Source organism: Plectropomus leopardus, chromosome 12 (genome assembly GCF_026936395.1).
Source record: "Plectropomus leopardus strain MGB_pleo_1.0 chromosome 12, ASM2693639v1, whole genome shotgun sequence".
Classification (NCBI taxonomy): Eukaryota; Metazoa; Chordata; class Actinopteri; order Perciformes; family Serranidae; genus Plectropomus; species Plectropomus leopardus.
In genome coordinates, this window is record NC_142187.1 from 36,370,465 (window position 1) to 36,388,836 (window position 18,372).

The window sequence follows — 18,372 nt, forward strand, 5'->3', positions numbered from 1 at the left end:
TTGTGATGATACTGTGAGGAGTTTTTGTTGTGGGAATAAAAACAACAGAAACTGAAGCACCAAAGAAAAAACAGACAGATGGAGCGTGTTGTCATACATAAAGGTCACTGATGATGATGAGGTGTTGCGATATATTTATATGAGCGATACCCTATCATAATTAAGTGTAATGTCAAGTCTTCCTAATTTTAAGAGCTCAAATTCCATTTTTATGTCAGTTATTTCTGAGAAAAACTCTCCCACATATGCATAACTTTCAATGTGCGAAACTATTTCTAAAATAAAACCTACAGGTTTTGTTATTAATGTAGTATCTTGAAAAAAGATCATGAAATGTAACACTGTCGTTTTATCTACTGTTGTATGTAGCTCTATCATTGACAAATCAAATGGCTATATTAATACATTTGTTTGCATCACACTCAGGTATTGAATATGTTTTTATCTTCATGGAAAAAGTTTCTGTTGTTCTATCAAGCTCTGATTTCTTTGGGTGTACCACAGGGTTCAGTCATAGGTCCTCTCATTTTTTAATTCACCTATTGCCCTTAGATCAAATTATGTTCAGATTATCATTTTCAAATGTTGATAATCTGAGATATATATATTCAGTTAAAGCCCAGTAACTCTGACAACTTGTTCATAACCTACAGAGTAGGCCTACTGGTGTCACCAGACCTTTCTAAGATTGACAATGTAATCACCAGAAGACAAAACAAAAGAAACCTTTCCCACCTCCAGCTGCTACAAAATGCTGCTTCCAGTCTAATAACCAGGATATAGAGTAACAGAGAGAAGTGAAAATACAGATGTGAGAGGAGACGGAGAGACTCAGGGAGGAGCTAAGCTGTTCCTGAACTATAGAAGAGAGAGGAACTTCTATATTCAACAGAGTTCAATACACAAACCATCAACATCACCTTTATTCAACATGCTGTCACTGCAGCACTGTGGGTTTACTCTGCTGTTTCTGTCCATACTAACAGGTACGTTCAATTATACAGTCTGAAAAAGTTTCATGCCAATAACACCTGAATGTGAATCATTGATTGAAACATGAAATAACAGAGTTTTCTCTTCCTTCAGGTGTCAGCTGTGATGAACTCACTCCAGTCAACAATGAAGAGTCCAGTTTAGAAGGCAGCACTGTTACTCTGTCCTACACATACCACAAACTGTCAGCTACTGATTATTTCTACTGGTATCGACAATATCCAGGAAAACCACCAGAGTTCATCATCTCTCACTCGGCTTCAGGAGAACAAGGAAATTCTCAAATCTCCAGACTGACGATTAAAGTGAAGAACAAAGAAATCAACATGAGCATCTCCTCTGCTGCAGTGACAGACTCTGCTGTGTACTACTGTGCTGTGAGGCCCACAGTGACAGCAAACCCACAGTCTCTGTACAAAAACACAAGCTGACACACTTTTTCCACACTGTCGTACTCAACCTTTGACCTCCACTAGAGGGCGACATTATCAAGTAGGCGGTGCACTACTTCTGCACTGTGTTCAACCATTCAGTCAATAATAAGTGCTGCTGTGAAGAGAACAATTCTCAGACTGAATGTTGAACATCAGCTACTTTCTCCTGCTGATTTAAACCTTGTTGTAGAGATGGAGCATTGGCTGTGGATTATTCTTGCTGCTCTTTTCTTTGGTAACATGCAAACTACTACATGTTTGATCATTTTCTAAAGATTTATAGAAACTGGAGTTGACAGCAGAAATCTCTCATTTGTTGAGCTGTTTCTGTCCACAGAGTAACACTGTACAGGTGACATTTTCCACTGTCTTCTCCTCTCAGCCTCATCAACAATGTCAGTCTAATGGATTCATTTTCTCTGCTTTTTCCAGGACTAACAGCTGGAGACAAAATCTCTCCTGTAGGACGAGAAGTCAGTGGAAGAGAAGGAGAATCTGTCAGACTCAGATGTGAATATGAGACAACTGAGGACTATGTTCGCCTTTATTGGTACAAACATCACTCTGACCTTCAGGCGCCTCAGTTTATACTCTTGAAAGGAGCAAAAGGGGACACAGATCAACATATTCCTGATGAGGTCAAATATGGATCCGAGACAACGGCGGACTCAACAGAGCTGACCATAAGCACACTAACCCTGGCAGACTCTGCTCTGTACTACTGTGCTCTAGAAACACAGTGATACAAAGTGTAGGAGAGGCTGTACAAAAAGCTCAACACAGATATCTGACTCCTCTTCAAAGAGGAGGGAAGTGGTATTCAAACCACAGCGTCATATCAGATGGATTCTGATGGTTCCTGTTGGATCAGAGTCACTGTGGTTACAGCTGCTAATCAAACACTGTGGGAGGATCCACATGAGCGGCAAATTCACATCAGTCACAAACCGACTTCATCGCGGCTCAAACGCAAACACGTGACAACAGAAACATAGACTCTGCCGCAGCAACTACAGCCTCTGTTGTTCTCTGCAGGTAATGTGGTCACAGTGAGCTCCTTCAACACGCTCTCATCCCAACTCGTCGCATGTTGCCTTTTTACAGTGGACTCTGCGACTGCATATTACACTCTAGGTGTCCTTCTGCGTCTGCTGCTGATGTCTGGGGATGCCGCTACCATGATGTCAACAAGTACACATGGTGTGAAGACGCAGTACATGGCCTCATTTGGACAACGACAGCACGCGGCAGCCGACGCTGAGACATCAACAAAGACGAATGCTGGTACGGATGGTTGGGATCAGGGGAAGGAGGCAAAGGGTACAGGGTACCGGAAAAAAACACTACATTCAGACGGGAATTAAACGGCGGCGATTAATTCCCGTCTGAATGTTTGCTGGATCCATCCACCGCCCGTCCCGCCCGCCCTATAGGGACCGTCATGCTCCTTATTTTACGTCTTTACCGGGCAGCGTTTCAACCTCATGCTCTCCAGCAGCGTATCGAGCGACCAACACAGGTGGCTTTTGGGGTCGCCATCTTACACCACAAGTACTGCAAAAGCCGTGGTATTTCATGATGTCAGAATGACAACTGGCCAGCTCCTTCCACTGTTCATTATCCTCTGAAAAATCCTGAGCCACACCTCAAATACACACTGAAACACCAAGCAGTAAAACCACGGAATTGAAAGATATTTATATTTAAAATCCACAAAAACCTCACTGTTTTAACCACTAAAGTTTTTACCAAATTAAGAATTATCTGATTAAAGAAAAAGACAGACGCTTCCACAACATCTCTGAATTTGACCAAAAGATACAAACCTGTCAATTTATACTCCAGAGAAAAAAAACATACTGCAAAGAGCAGAAAAGCTGACGTGCTCGAATATTCACTCTCACTTTACTCTCACAGTCTCTGAGGAGAAACAGTACAGTGGCCGTAGCAGCTTCGCAACAATTAGCAGCTTTTATATGTTCAGGAACAACATGAATCTGCAGCAGCTGTAAAACAGGAAACGCGTCCCCTTAAATTTCCACTTAATGACGACATATGAGACATGTTAAACAAGGAAAGGAGAGAGGCTCAGGCTGTGTTCGGTGTACAGTCGTCAGTAGAGGGAAGAACGCAGGGCTGCGAATGAGTCGTATCACTGGGATCAGGTTCCTCCCTCTAATCCAGCGCCTCAGTGTCGATGAAGACTAAACACAGAGATCACGGCCTTCTTTACACTCGCTGTGGCTCAGAGTTACTCAGCGCTGCAGATATGACTCCTCTGTTCATCTCAGTGCTGCTGGCTGCTGTGAGCTTTGGTATGAACACATCTCAGTTTCTGTGATATCAATCCCAAACCGACATGACTCTTTCACAGCACACTGATACTGTTTGTTACTGTTTGACAGAGTGCAGAGCACAGAAAGACAACGTGCTGCAACCAGACGGAGATGTGACTGCTGCTGAGGGAGAGGCAGGAACACTCGGCTGTCACTACAACAGCACTTCAACAAATATAAATCTCCTCTGGTACAAACAGGATGGAAACAACAGCCCCAAATTCATCCTGAGCCGCTATAAACTGGACGAAGGGAACACACCAGACGAGTCCAGAGAGAGATTTTCATCCACACTGAACTCCACCTTCAGATCAGCTCCTCTGAAGATCCAGAAGCTTCAGCTGTCTGACTCTGCTGTGTACTACTGTGCTCTGCAGCCCACAGTGACAGGAAACACCAAAACTGTGTACAAAAACATGATGAGCAAAGACAACACAATACTCCACAACATCCACTAGAGGGAGTCGCTCGCTACATAACGTTCAGAGATTCAAACAACAGATCCTAAAAGTACTGAGGTCAGATCGGACAGACAGAGACCAAAAGTTTTCTTAGAAAACAGTAACCTCATGTAAACAAACTGGCATCAAAAGGGTTAAAATCCTGAAAGTAATTGAATGTTTGGCAGTTTTGATCAGGACTGAAGTTGATTGAAAAATTTACTCCAAAAATTTTGGGAAAAAAATATTATATGTTATATTTTGACAGCAGTTTGTGGAAAATGACATTTTGTCCTAAATGGATTACCAGGTTTTTAATTATCAATCTGACTCTGCACAAAAAACTAAAAATGCATCAAAATCAATGTTGTTGCTAATCTTTGACATATCCCAGACCGTGATTAAAAGAAAAAACAGCCTCTCCTTATTTATTATATTGAAAATAACTATTTTTTTCTGTGTATTTTTCATGAAAAGGAGTGACATCATGTAATCAGACTGTCATTTAAAGGGATTAAAACCCCTAAAACGTATAATTATTTGGTATTTGTGATTAGGACTGAGGTTGATTGAGAGATTTAAGATAAAAAAGTGGGGAAAAAATATTTATATATATTATTCTTTTATGAAAGTTTTTGGAAGTGGACATTTTTTTGTCCTTGATGGCCTTAAAGGGTAGTAAATTTGTATACAGTGTATTATAGACCCATTACAATTGGAATTTCAAAATTTATCAAGAAAAAAACCTTCTTACAAAAAATCATGTCATATGTACGAACACAGCCAAAATAATTGTGAAATCAAACGTGAAAAATGACCCATTTGGACAAAAAAGTCCATTGTGATACCAGAGGGTTAAACAAAGCTGCGATGTTGTTTTATTGGGATGCGATTTCTCGTGGTGCACCACAGGGATCAATCTTAGGTCCTCTCATTTTACATGTTGCCTTCGAATGACATTATGGTCAAACAGCACATCACTTTTCACTCATTTGCTGGCAATATGTGTTTATATATATAATTAATATCCAAAAACTGACAGTGGGCTCATTGCATTTCAGTAATGGCATTTCAGACTTTCTAAAATAAAGTGATAATGGAAACTCCAGAGGAAGAAAAATAAACTTCCCACCTCCAGCTGCTACAAAATGCTGCTTCCAGTCTAATAACCAGGATATAGTGTAACAGAGAGAAGTGAAAATACAGATGTGAGAGGAGACGGAGAGACTCAGGGAGGAGCTAAGCTGTTCCTGAACTATAGAAGAGAGAGGAACTTCTATATTCAACAGAGTTCAATACACAAACCGTCAACATCACCTTTATTCAACATGCTGTCACTGCAGCACTGTGGGTTTACTCTGCTGTTTCTGTCCATACTAACAGGTACGTTCAATTATACAGTCTGAAAAAGTTTCATGCCAATAACACCTGAATGTGAATCATTGATTGAAACATGAAATAACAGAGTTTTCTCTTCCTTCAGGTGTCAGCTGTGATGAACTCACTCCAGTCAACAATGAAGAGTCCAGTTTAGAAGGCAGCACTGTTACTCTGTCCTACACATACCACAAACAAGCTACTGGTGGTGATTATTTCTACTGGTATCGACAATATCCAGGAAAACCACCAGAGTTCATCATCTCTCACTCGGCTTCAGGAGAACAAGGAAATTCTCAAATCTCCAGACTGACGATTAAAGTGGAGAACAAAGAAATCAACATGAGCATCTCCTCTGCTGCAGTGACAGACTCTGCTGTGTACTACTGTGCTGTGAGGCCCACAGTGACAGGAAACACCAAAACTGTGTACAAAAACACGGTGAGCAAAGTCAACACAATACTCCACAACATCCACTAGAGGGAGTCACTCGCTACATAACGTTCAGAGACTCAAACAACAGATCCTAAAAGTACTGAGGTCAGATCGGACAGACAGAGACCAAAGGTGTCCTCTGTCTTCACTGCTGTTTGATTTCTAAAATATCAACCGGTTTGCAAAACCTGACAGTCTGGTCCAGTGGACAAATCAAACAGGACAAAAAACATGAATAACTTTTACCACAAAATATTTCTCTGAATGTTTCATTTGTTGCTCAAGGATCGTCAACATGCAACAGAACAGTCTGTATCCAGTATCTGATCAGTTTAATGTTGTTTTGCACTAACATGACCCAACCGGTTTTGGAGGATTATGAAAACAAAAAAGACATATTATTGTTAGAAATATCATACCATGTTTATGCTGAAGCAGAGTTTTGAATTTTAATGTTTTGAGCAGCTGGACTGTCTGTTGACTATCTATTAATGTAATATATGACTGCCGTTACATTCCCAGTGTTCATCTGGGAAAGACCGTCTCTGAAATATATCCACTCAGGTTTTTAGAACCTATTTTTACACAGATGTATAGTCAATGGCAATTTTGTTCATATTACTCATTGGAGCGTTGAGTTTAACTCTGCCTGCTCTCACTTTGGCTCATTTCACAATACTGTCAGGGTGATCAAAACCAAACTACAGCATATATTTCTTATTTAATAACAAAACCCACATCCAGCAGAATTTTCTGACTGAACTGTGGATGATATGATGACATGGAACAAATTATTTTTTATATTCTGAAATAATTTGACCCCTCCCTGAGCTATCACCTTATCGTGGTGGAGGGGTTTGCGTGTCCCAGTGATCCTAGGAGCTCAGTTGTTGGGGGCTTTATGCCACCGATGTCACCCATGGCAAACAGGTCCTAGGGGAGGGACCAGACAAAGTGTAGCTCACAAGACCCTTATGATAAAGACAACAAATGGTCCAGAGTTTCCCTCGCCCGGACGCGGGTCACCGGGTCCCCCCCCAGAGCCAGGCCTGGGGGTGGGGCTCGATGGCGAGCGCCTGGTGGCCGGGCCTTTACCCATGGGCCCCGGCCGGGCACAGCCCGAAGAGGTGACATTGGACCTCCTTCCTGTGGGCTCACCACCCGTAAGAGGGGCCGTAGGGGTCGGGTGCCATGTAAGCTGGGCGGCAGCCGAAACAGCAGTTCAGAGTAACCACTGTTTTTGGAGTCCTTAGAGGGGGTGCTGGAGAGTGCTCCTTCTGGGGACTCCCTCGTTCTGCTGGGGGACTTCAACGCTCACGTTGGCAACGACAGTGAGACCTGGAGGGGCATGATCGGGAGGAAGGGCCCCCCCGATCTGAACCCAAGTTATTGGACTTCTGCGCTCACCACAGATTGTCCATAACGAACACCACACCTCCTCAGCCTCCCTGGTAAGGTCTATTCGGGGTACTAGAGAGGAGGTCCGCCGGATAGTCGAACCCTGGATTCAGGAGGAGCAATGCGGGTTTCGCCCCGGTCGTGGAACTGTGGACCAGCTCTGGACCCTTGGCAGGGTCTTTGAGGGGGCATGGGAGTTTGCCCAACTAGTCCACATGTGCTTTGTGGACTTGGAGAAGGCATTCGACCGTGTCCCTCGGGGAGTCCTGTGGGGGGTTCTCCGGGAATATAGGGTTTCGGACCCCCTGATATGGGCTGTCCCTTCCCTGTATGACCGGTGCCAGAGCTTGGTCCACATTGCCGGCAGTACGTCGAACTCGTTTCCGGTGAGGGTTGGACTCCGCCAGGGCTGCCCTTTGTCACCGATTCTGTTCATAACTTTTATAGACAGAATTTCTAGGCGCAGTCAGGGTGTTGAGGGGGTCCGGTTTGGTGACCTCAGGATTGGGTCTCTGCTCTTTGCAGATGATGTGGTCCTGTTGGCTTCATCAGGCCGTGACCTTCAACTCTCACTGGATCGGTTCGCAGCCGAGTGTGAAGCGGCCCAAATGAGAATCAGCACCTCCAAATCTGAGGCCATGGCTCTCAGCCGAAAAAGGGTGGCATGCTCCTTCCGGATCGAGGAAGAGGTCCTGCCCCAAGAGGAGGAGATTAAGTACCTCAAGGTCTTGTTCACGAGTGAGGGAAGGGTGGAGCGGGAGATCGACAGGCGGATCGGTGCAGCATCTGCAGTATTGCGGACTCTGCACCGATCTGTCGTGGTGAAGAGGGAGCTGAGCCGAGAGGCAAAGCTCTCGATTTACCGGTCGATCTTCGTTCCTACCCTCACCTATGGTCACGAGATTTGGGTAGTGACCGAAAGAACAAGATCGCGGGTACAAGCGGCCGAAATGAGCTTCCTCCATAGGGCGGCTGGGCTCTCCCTTAGAGATAGGGCGAGAAGCTCGGTCATCCGGGAGGAGCTCGGAGGAGAGCCGCTGCTCCTCCACGTTGAGAAGAGCCAGATGAGGTGGCTCGGGCATCTAATTAGGATGCCTCCATGACGCCTCCCTGGTGAGGTGTTCAGGGCACGTCCCACCGGAAGGAGGCCCCGGGGAAGACCCAGGACACACTGGAGAGACTATGTCTCACAGCCTGGGAACGCCTCGGGATCCCCCGGGAAGAGCTGGACAAAGTGGCCAGGGAGAGGGAAGTCTGGGCTTCCCTGTCTAGGCTGCTGCCCCCGTGACCTGACCCCGGATAAGCGGAAGAAAATGGATGGATGGATGGATGGAAATAATTTGAATGCAAAAAACTTTTGTGAAAGCATCAATTCTCCCCCGGTGCTGGTATACTGGGAAACAGTAGTCCAATCAAATGGCCTCATGGAGCTTTGACCGTGACTCCACTTATCGCTGCACGTAAACTCACTGACTGTTGTGTTCAAGAACGTTGTATAAGAGCCAAGAATGACTTTCCAGTAAGCATTCGGAGAGGGAGGTGGGCAGAAGAGTGGAGGTTTGCTTGGTGGATAGATACAGCAGAGTGTCATCTGAGTCACAAAAAAACTGAATGGCTGGTTTCCCAAAAATTTGGCCACCAGGTAGAAGGTAAATACTAAATAGAAGGGGCCCAAAACAGAACCCAGAGGAACATCGCTGGTAACTCGAAAAGACTAATCTCATATTTTTAATGTGGAAAAACTGAGTGCAGCTGAAATGTGAATCCAAAAATGTTTCTCTCCTCTGACAGACAACAATATAAAACACTTTCTCTATCCAGCATGAGTGAAACATGATTTATATGAAGGGGACTGCAGCATCCGAGTCGTTTCCAGAGGTGAAGGTAGAGGAAGAGTAACTGAGAGAAGTGAAAATACAGATGTGAGAGGAGACGGAGAGACTCAGGGAGGAGCTAAGCTGTTCCTGAACTATAGAAGAGAGAGGAACTTCTATATTCAACAGAGTTCAATACACAAACCATCAACATCACCTTTATTCAACATGCTGTCACTGCAGCACTGTGGGTTTACTCTGCTGTTTCTGTCCATACTAACAGGTACGTTCAATTATACAGTCTGAAAAAGTTTCATGCCAATAACACCTGAATGTGAATCATTGATTGAAACATGAAATAACAGAGTTTTCTCTTCCTTCAGGTGTCAGCTGTGATGAACTCACTCCAGTCAACAATGAAGAGTCCAGTTTAGAAGGCAGCACTGTTACTCTGTCCTACACATACCACAAACAAGCTACTGCTAACACTGATTATTTCTTCTGGTATCGACAATATCCAGGAAAACCACCAGAGTTCATCATCTCTCATTCAGGATCAGGAGGAATACTAAATTCTCGAATTTCCAGACTGACGATTAAAGTGGAGAACAAAGAAATCAACATGAGCATCTCCTCTGCTGCAGTGACAGACTCTGCTGTGTACTACTGTGCTGTGAGGCCCACAGTGACAGCAAACCCACAGACTCTGTACAAAAACACAAGCTGACACACTTTTTTCCACACTGTCGTACTCAACCTTTGACCTCCACTAGAGGGCGACATTATCAAGTAGGCGGTGCACTACTTCTGCACTGTGTTCAACCATTCAGTCAATAATAAGTGCTGCTGTGAAGAGAACAATTCTCAGACTGAATGTTGAACATCAGCTACTTTCTCCTGCTGATTTAAACCTTGTTGTAGAGATGGAGCATTGGCTGTGGATTATTCTTGCTGCTCTTTTCTTTGGTAACATACAAACTACTACATCTTTGATCATTTTCTAAAGATTTATAGAAATTGGAGTTGACAGCAGAAATCTCTCATGTGTTGAGCTGTTTCTGTCCACAGAGTAACACTGTACAGGTGACATTTTCCACTGTCTTCTCCTCTCAGCCTCATCAACAATGTCAGTCTAATGGATTCATTTTCTCTGCTTTTTCCAGGACTAACAGCTGGAGACAAAATCTCTCCTGTAGGACGAGAAGTCAGTGGAAGAGAAGGAGAATCTGTCAGACTCAGATGTGAATATGAGACAACTGAGGACTATGTTAGCCTTCATTGGTACAAACATCACTCTGACCTTCAGGCGCCTCAGTTTATACTCTGGAAAGGAGCAAAAGACAGCACAGGTCAACATATTCCTGATGAGGTCAAATATGGATCCGAGACAACGGCGGACTCAACAGAGCTGACCATAAGCACACTAACCCTGGCAGACTCTGCTCTGTACTACTGTGCTCTAGAAACACAGTGATACAAAGTGTAGGAGAGGCTGTACAAAAAGCTCAACACAGATATCTGACTCCTCTTCAAAGAGGAGGGAAGTGGTATTCAAACCACAGCGTCATATCAGATGGATTCTGATGGTTCCTGTTGGATCAGAGTCACTGTGGTTACAGCTGCTAATCAAACACTGTGGGAGGATCCACATGAGCGGCAAATCCACATCAGTCACAAACCGACTTCATCACGGCTCAAACGCAAACACGTGACAACAGAAACATAGACTCTGCCGCAGCAACTACAGCCTCTGTTGTTCTCTGCAGGTAATGTGGTCACAGTGAGCTCCTTCAACACGCTCTCATCCCAACTCGTCGCATGTTGCCTTTTTACAGTGGACTCTGCGACTGCATATTACACTCTAGGTGTCTTTCTGCGTCTGCTGCTGATGTCTGGGGATGCCGCTACCATGATGTCAACAAGTACACATGGTGTGAAGACACAGTACATGGCCTCATTTGGACAACGACAGCACGCGGCAGCCGACGCTGAGACATCAACAAAGACGAATGCTGGTACGGATGGTTGGGATCAGGGGAAGGAGGCAAAGGGTACAGGGTACCGAAAAAAAACACTACATTCAGACGGGAATTAAACGGCGGCGATTAATTCCCGTCTGAATGTTTGCTGGATCCATCCACCGCCCGTCCCGCCCGCCCTATAGGGACCGTCATGCTCCTTATTTTACGTCTTTACCGGGCAGCGTTTCAACCTCATGCTCTCCAGCAGCGTATCGAGCGACCAACACAGGTGGCTTTTGGGGTCGCCATCTTACACCACAAGTACTGCAAAAGCCGTGGTATTTCATGATGTCAGAATGACAACTGGCCAGCTCCTTCCACTGTTCATTATCCTCTGAAAAATCCTGAGCCACACCTCAAATACACACTGAAACACCAAGCAGTAAAACCACGGAATTGAAAGATATTTATATTTAAAATCCACAAAAACCTCACTGTTTTAACCACTAAAGTTTTTACCAAATTAAGAATTATCTGATTAAAGAAAAAGACAGACGCTTCCACAACATCTCTGAATTTGACCAAAAGATACAAACCTGTCAATTTATACTCCAGAGAAAAAAAACATACTGCAAAGAGCAGAAAAGCTGACGTGCTCGAATATTCACTCTCACTTTACTCTCACAGTCTCTGAGGAGAAACAGTACAGTGGCCGTAGCAGCTTCGCAACAATTAGCAGCTTTTATATGTTCAGGAACAACATGAATCTGCAGCAGCTGTAAAACAGGAAACGCGTCCCCTTAAATTTCCACTTAATGACGACATATGAGACATGTTAAACAAGGAAAGGAGAGAGGCTCAGGCTGTGTTCGGTGTACAGTCGTCAGTAGAGGGAAGAACGCAGGGCTGCGAATGAGTCGTATCACTGGGATCAGGTTCCTCCCTCTAATCCAGCGCCTCAGTGTCGATGAAGACTAAACACAGAGATCACGGCCTTCTTTACACTCGCTGTGGCTCAGAGTTACTCAGCGCTGCAGATATGACTCCTCTGTTCATCTCAGTGCTGCTGGCTGCTGTGAGCTTTGGTATGAACACATCTCAGTTTCTGTGATATCAATCCCACACCGACATGACTCTTTCACAGCACACTGATACTGTTTGTTACTGTTTGACAGAGTGCAGAGCACAGAAAGACAACGTGCTGCAACCAGACGGAGATGTGACTGCTGCTGAGGGAGAGGCAGGAACACTCGGCTGTCACTACAACAGCACTTCAACAAATATAAATCTCCTCTGGTACAAACAGGATGGAAACAACAGCCCCAAATTCATCCTGAGCCGCTATAAACTGGACGAAGGGAACACACCAGACGAGTCCAGAGAGAGATTTTCATCCACACTGAACTCCACCTTCAGATCAGCTCCTCTGAAGATCCAGAAGCTTCAGCTGTCTGACTCTGCTGTGTACTACTGTGCTCTGCAGCCCACAGTGACAGGAAACACCAAAACTGTGTACAAAAACATGATGAGCAAAGACAACACAATACTCCACAACATCCACTAGAGGGAGTCGCTCGCTACATAACGTTCAGAGATTCAAACAACAGATCCTAAAAGTACTGAGGTCAGATCGGACAGACAGAGACCAAAAGTTTTCTTAGAAAACAGTAACCTCATGTAAACAAACTGGCATCAAAAGGGTTAAAATCCTGAAAGTAATTGAATGTTTGGCAGTTTTGATCAGGACTGAAGTTGATTGAAAAATTTACTCCAAAAATTTTGGGAAAAAAATATTATATGTTATATTTTGACAGCAGTTTGTGGAAAATGACATTTTTGTCCTAAATGGATTACCAGGTTTTTAATTATCAATCTGACTCTGCACAAAAAACTAAAAATGCATCAAAATCAATGTTGTTGCTAATCTTTGACATATCCAAGACCGTGATTAAAAGAAAAAACAGCCTCTCCATATTTATTATATTGAAAATAACTATTTTTTTCTGTGTATTTTTCATGAAAAGGAGTGACATCATGTAATCAGACTGTCATTTAAAGGGATTAAAACCCCTAAAACGTATAATTATTTGGTATTTGTGATTAGGACTGAGGTTGATTGAGAGATTTAAGATAAGAAAGTGGGGAAAAAATATTTATATATAATATTTTTTTTATGAAAGTTTTTGGAAGTGGACATTTTTTTGTCCTTGATGGCCTTAAAGGGTAGTAAATTTGTATACAGTGTATTATAGACCCATTACAATTGGAATTTCAAAATTTATCAAGAAAAAAACCTTCTTACAAAAAATCATGTCATATGTACGAACACAGCCAAAATAATTGTGAAAACAAACGTGAAAAATGACCCATTTGGACAAAAAGTCCATTGTGATACCAGAGGGTTAAACAAAGCTGCGATGTTGTTTTATTGGGATGCGATTTCTCGTGGTGCACCACAGGGATCAATCTTAGGTCCTCTCATTTTACATGTTGCCTTCGAATGACATTATGGTCAAACAGCACATCACTTTTCACTCATTTGCTGGCAATATGTGTTTATATATATAATTAATATCCAAAAACTGACAGTGGGCTCATTGCATTTCAGTAATGGCATTTCAGACTTTCTAAAATAAAGTGATAATGGAAACTCCAGAGGAAGAAAAATAAACTTCCCACCTCTAACTGCTACAAAATGCTGCTACCAGACTAATAACCAGGATATAGAGTAACAGAGAGAAGTGAAAATACAGATGTGAGAGGAGACGGAGAGACTCAGGGAGGAGCTAAGCTGTTCCTGAACTATAGAAGAGAGAGGAACTTCTATATTCAACAGAGTTCAATACACAAACCATCAACATCACCTTTATTCAACATGCTGTCACTGCAGCACTGTGGGTTTACTCTGCTGTTTCTGTCCATACTAACAGGTACGTTCAATTATACAGTCTGAAAAAGTTTCATGCCAATAACACCTGAATGTGAATCATTGATTGAAACATGAAATAACAGAGTTTTCTCTTCCTTCAGGTGTCAGCTGTGATGAACTCACTCCAGTCAACAATGAAGAGTCCAGTTTAGAAGGCAGCACTGTTACTCTGTCCTACACATACCACAAACAAGCTACTGGTAGTGATGAATTTTACTGGTATCGGCAATATCCAGGAAAACCACCACAGTTCATCATGTCTCATTATGGATCAGGAGGAATAATAAACTCTCGAATTTCCAGACTGACGATTAAAGTGGAGAACAAAGAAATCAACATGAGCATCTCCTCTGCTGCAGTGACAGACTCTGCTGTGTACTACTGTGCTGTGAGGCCCACAGTGACAGCAAACCCACAGTCTCTGTACAAAAACACAAGCTGACACACTTTTTTCCACACTGTCGTACTCAACCTTTGACCTCCACTAGAGGGCGACATTATCAAGTAGGCGGTGCACTACTTCTGCACTGTGTTCAACCATTCAGTCAATAATAAGTGCTGCTGTGAAGAGAACAATTCTCAGACTGAATGTTGAACATCAGCTACTTTCTCCTGCTGATTTAAACCTTGTTGTAGAGATGGAGCATTGGCTGTGGATTATTCTTGCTGCTCTTTTCTTTGGTAACATACAAACTACTACATGTTTGATCATTTTCTAAAGATTTATAGAAACTGGAGTTGACAGCAGAAATCTCTCATTTGTTGAGCTGTTTCTGTCCACAGAGTAACACTGTACAGGTGACATTTTCCATTGTCTTCTCCTCTCAGCCTCATCGACAATGTCAGTCTAATGGATTCATTTTCTCTGCTTTTTCCAGGACTAACAGCTGGAGACAAAATCTCTCCTGTAGGACGAGAAGTCAGTGGAAGAGAAGGAGAATCTGTCAGACTCAGATGTGAATATGAGACAACTGAGGACTATGTTCTCCTTTATTGGTACAAACATCACTCTGACCTTCAGGCGCCTCAGTTTATACTCTGGAAAGCAGCAAAAAAGAGAACAGGTCAACATATTCCTGATGAGGTCAAATATGGATCCGAGACAACGGCGGACTCAACAGAGCTGACCATAAGCACACTAACCCTGGCAGACTCTGCTCTGTACTACTGTGCTCTAGAAACACAGTGATACAAAGTGTAGGAGAGGCTGTACAAAAAGCTCAACACAGATATCTGACTCCTCTTCAAAGAGGAGGGAAGTGGTATTCAAACCACAGCGTCATATCAGATGGATTCTGATGGTTCCTGTTGGATCAGAGTCACTGTGGTTACAGCTGCTAATCAAACACTGTGGGAGGATCCACACGCTGATGAGTCGCAAATGTACCAGTCAGTTCATAGCCTGATCCTATTAATTAAAAAAAAAAAAAACACTCCAAAGCAAACTGCAATGTGCATCTAACTGGGTAGATAACAAGAAGCTGGTCCTACAGCTAATACAAAGTGCATAACTTTGGGTTCAAATTGTGCATTAAGAAATGAGCTGGCTCTGTCTCTGAGCGTGACAGGTTTAGCTTTGGAGCAGGTTCATGAGGTCCAGCTTCTGGGTGTCACTGTTGATGAACAGTTGAACTGGTCTCATCACATGAACAGGATTGTAAGTAAAATGGGAATGACTGTTTCCACCATTAGGAGATGTGCCTGTTTCATGGCTGATCATTCAGTCAGACAGGTCATACAATCATTAGTTCTGCCTCATCTGGATTATTGCTCTGTTATCTGGTCTAGTGCACCAGGGAAAGACCTGCACGAGCTCCAACTGATGCAGAACACAGCTGCACATCTGGCTCTGCACTGTTCATCCAGGGCGAGCATCGATGGCAGGCATGCATCGTGCTCTTTCTTGACTAAAAGTTGAGGAGAGACTATTAAGTAATGTCGTTGTCTTTTTCCGTTATATATACACTATGGCAACGCCGAAAAGTTTCTACTCAAAGACGCCATATGTCAATAACAGATATCATGTAACTACAAAGGTCATGAATGTTAATATTGCATTTCCAGCTCCTAGAACAAGCTATGCAGAAAACAGTTTTGTACAGTGCTATTACTCAGTGGAATAAGCTGCCAGGTTTCCTAAAAAAATCTAACAGTAAAACAAGCTTTAAAAAGGACTTCAAAAAAGGAGTGATAGTCGAGGATAGCTCTGCATAATGAGGTTGGACTGTCTTATGGCACATGGCAGCTTATACCTGGTACAGTCCTTCTATGTGATATGTTGTTTTTGTATTTAGTTGCTGCTGTTTGGTTTATATCTTTCTATTTTCTCTTGCTTTCTGTGCCTGAGTGACATCCTACCTGATCGAAACAGAGTTCCCTTTCAGTCCAGTTTCATTCTGATTCATTCTGAATCTGTTACTTGTTATTGTTGCCATCAAATATTTCACCAAACGGATGGTGTTTCTTCAGGAAGGGGTGATACAGGGTTATGGGTAGGTCAGGGGATTTGGGTTATGGGGGAGACACACTAATAATGACTGAACTACCTGCTGTCTCTTGAACGTGAGCTTGTATGTAGCTGTCTTATGGTGGGACCCCAAGAAGATTAGTTGTTGCCCTGGTAGCAACTAATGCTTATCTGTTTAAACCAATAAACAAATAAACTGTGTAACTATACTTACTGTCAAATTAAATTCAACTACTGACAAATACTTCAATGTGAATAAAATAATCTTGTTGCAATACAATTTTGTTCTGATCTTTACAAAACAAGTTTCTCTGTTGATCTTTAAGGATGTGAATTCTTGTGGTGTGCCACAGGGTTTAATCGTAGGTCCTCTGATTGTCTATTTAAATTTTACGTTTGGACAAAATTATGTTTAATTACAGCATTCAGTGTTTAGCTGACAGTATGTGATTCTAATACAGTAACAATGGCAGCTGCTTTAATAAAAGTACTGATGTCCAGACCTTTGTAAAATAAAGTGATACTAGAAACTCCAGAGGAAGACAAATAAACTTTCCACCTCTAACTGCTACAAAATGCTGCTACCAGTCTAATAACCAGGATATAGTGTAACAGAGAGAAGTGAAAATACAGATGTGAGAGGAGACGGAGAGACTCAGGGAGGAGCTAAGCTGTTCCTGAACTATAGAAGAGAGAGGAACTTCTATATTCAACAGAGTTCAATACACAAACCATCAACATCACCTTTATTCAACATGCTGTCACTGCAGCACTGTGGGTTTACTCTGCTGTTTCTGTCCATACTAACAGGTACGTTCAATTATACAGTCTGAAAAAGTTTCATGCCAATAACACCTGAATGTGAATCATTGATTGAAACATGAAATAACAGAGTTTTCTCTTCCTTCAGGTGTCAGCTGTGATGAACTCACTCCAGTCAACAATGAAGAGTCCAGTTTAGAAGGCAGCACTGTTACTCTGTCCTACACATACTACAAACAAGCTGCTGCTAACACTGATTATTTCTTCTGGTATCGACAATATCCAGGAAAACCACCAGAGTTCATCATCTCTCATTCAGGATCAGGAGGAATACTAAACTCTCAAATCTCCAGACTGACGATTAAAGTGGAGAACAAAGAAATCAACATGAGCATCTCCTCTGCTGCAGTGACAGACTCTGCTGTGTACTACTGTGCTGTGAGGCCCACAGTGACAGCAAACCCACAGTCTCTGTACAAAAACACAAGCTGACACACTTTTTTCCACACTGTCGTACTCAACCTTTGACCTCCACTAGAGGGCGACATTATCAAGTAGGCGGTGCACTACTTCTGCACTGTGTTCAACCATTCAGTCAATAATAAGTGCTGCTGTGAAGAGAACAATTCTCAGACTGAATGTTGAACATCAGCTACTTTCTCCTGCTGATTTAAACCTTGTTGTAGAGATGGAGCATTGGCTGTGGATTATTCTTGCTGCTCTTTTCTTTGGTAACATACAAACTACTACATCTTTGATCATTTTCTAAAGATTTATAGAAACTGGAGTTGACAGCAGAAATCTCTCATTTGTTGAGCTGTTTCTGTCCACAGAGTAACACTGTACAGGTGACATTTTCCACTGTCTTCTCCTCTCAGCCTCATCAACAATGTCAGTCTAATGGATTCATTTTCTCTGCTTTTTCCAGGACTAACAGCTGGAGACAAAATCTCTCCTGTAGGACGAGAAGTCAGTGGAAGAGAAGGAGAATCTGTCAGACTCAGATGTGAATATGAGACAACTGAG

The 18,372-nt window shown here is 42.9% G+C and overlaps 1 protein-coding gene and 3 gene segments (V, D, J or C); all 4 read left to right on the plus strand.

Moving 5' to 3' along the window:
* The first annotated feature begins 2,982 nt into the window (after positions 1–2,982).
* LOC121965935 (T cell receptor alpha variable 18) lies at positions 2,983–4,384 on the plus strand. The gene is made up of 2 exons (XM_042516044.2): positions 2,983–3,742; positions 3,833–4,384. Exons 1-2 carry the CDS (start codon positions 3,625–3,627, stop codon positions 4,219–4,221), a joined length of 507 nt encoding a protein of 168 aa, XP_042371978.1. The 5' UTR covers positions 2,983–3,624; the 3' UTR covers positions 4,222–4,384.
* A 1,140-nt stretch (positions 4,385–5,524) lies between these two features.
* On the plus strand, positions 5,525–6,060 carry LOC148188163 (T cell receptor alpha variable 26-2-like). The segment is given in 2 exon segments: positions 5,525–5,586; positions 5,687–6,060. Coding segments are annotated over 2 exon segments (429 nt in total).
* Positions 6,061–8,051: 1,991 nt separating this feature from the next.
* LOC148188164 (T cell receptor alpha variable 4-like) lies at positions 8,052–9,954 on the plus strand. The segment is given in 2 exon segments: positions 8,052–8,151; positions 9,611–9,954. Coding segments are annotated over 2 exon segments (444 nt in total).
* Positions 9,955–11,492: 1,538 nt separating this feature from the next.
* Positions 11,493–12,938, plus strand: LOC148188165 (T cell receptor alpha variable 18-like). The segment is given in 2 exon segments: positions 11,493–12,273; positions 12,364–12,938. Coding segments are annotated over 2 exon segments (507 nt in total).
* The last annotated feature ends 5,434 nt before the right edge of the window (positions 12,939–18,372 follow it).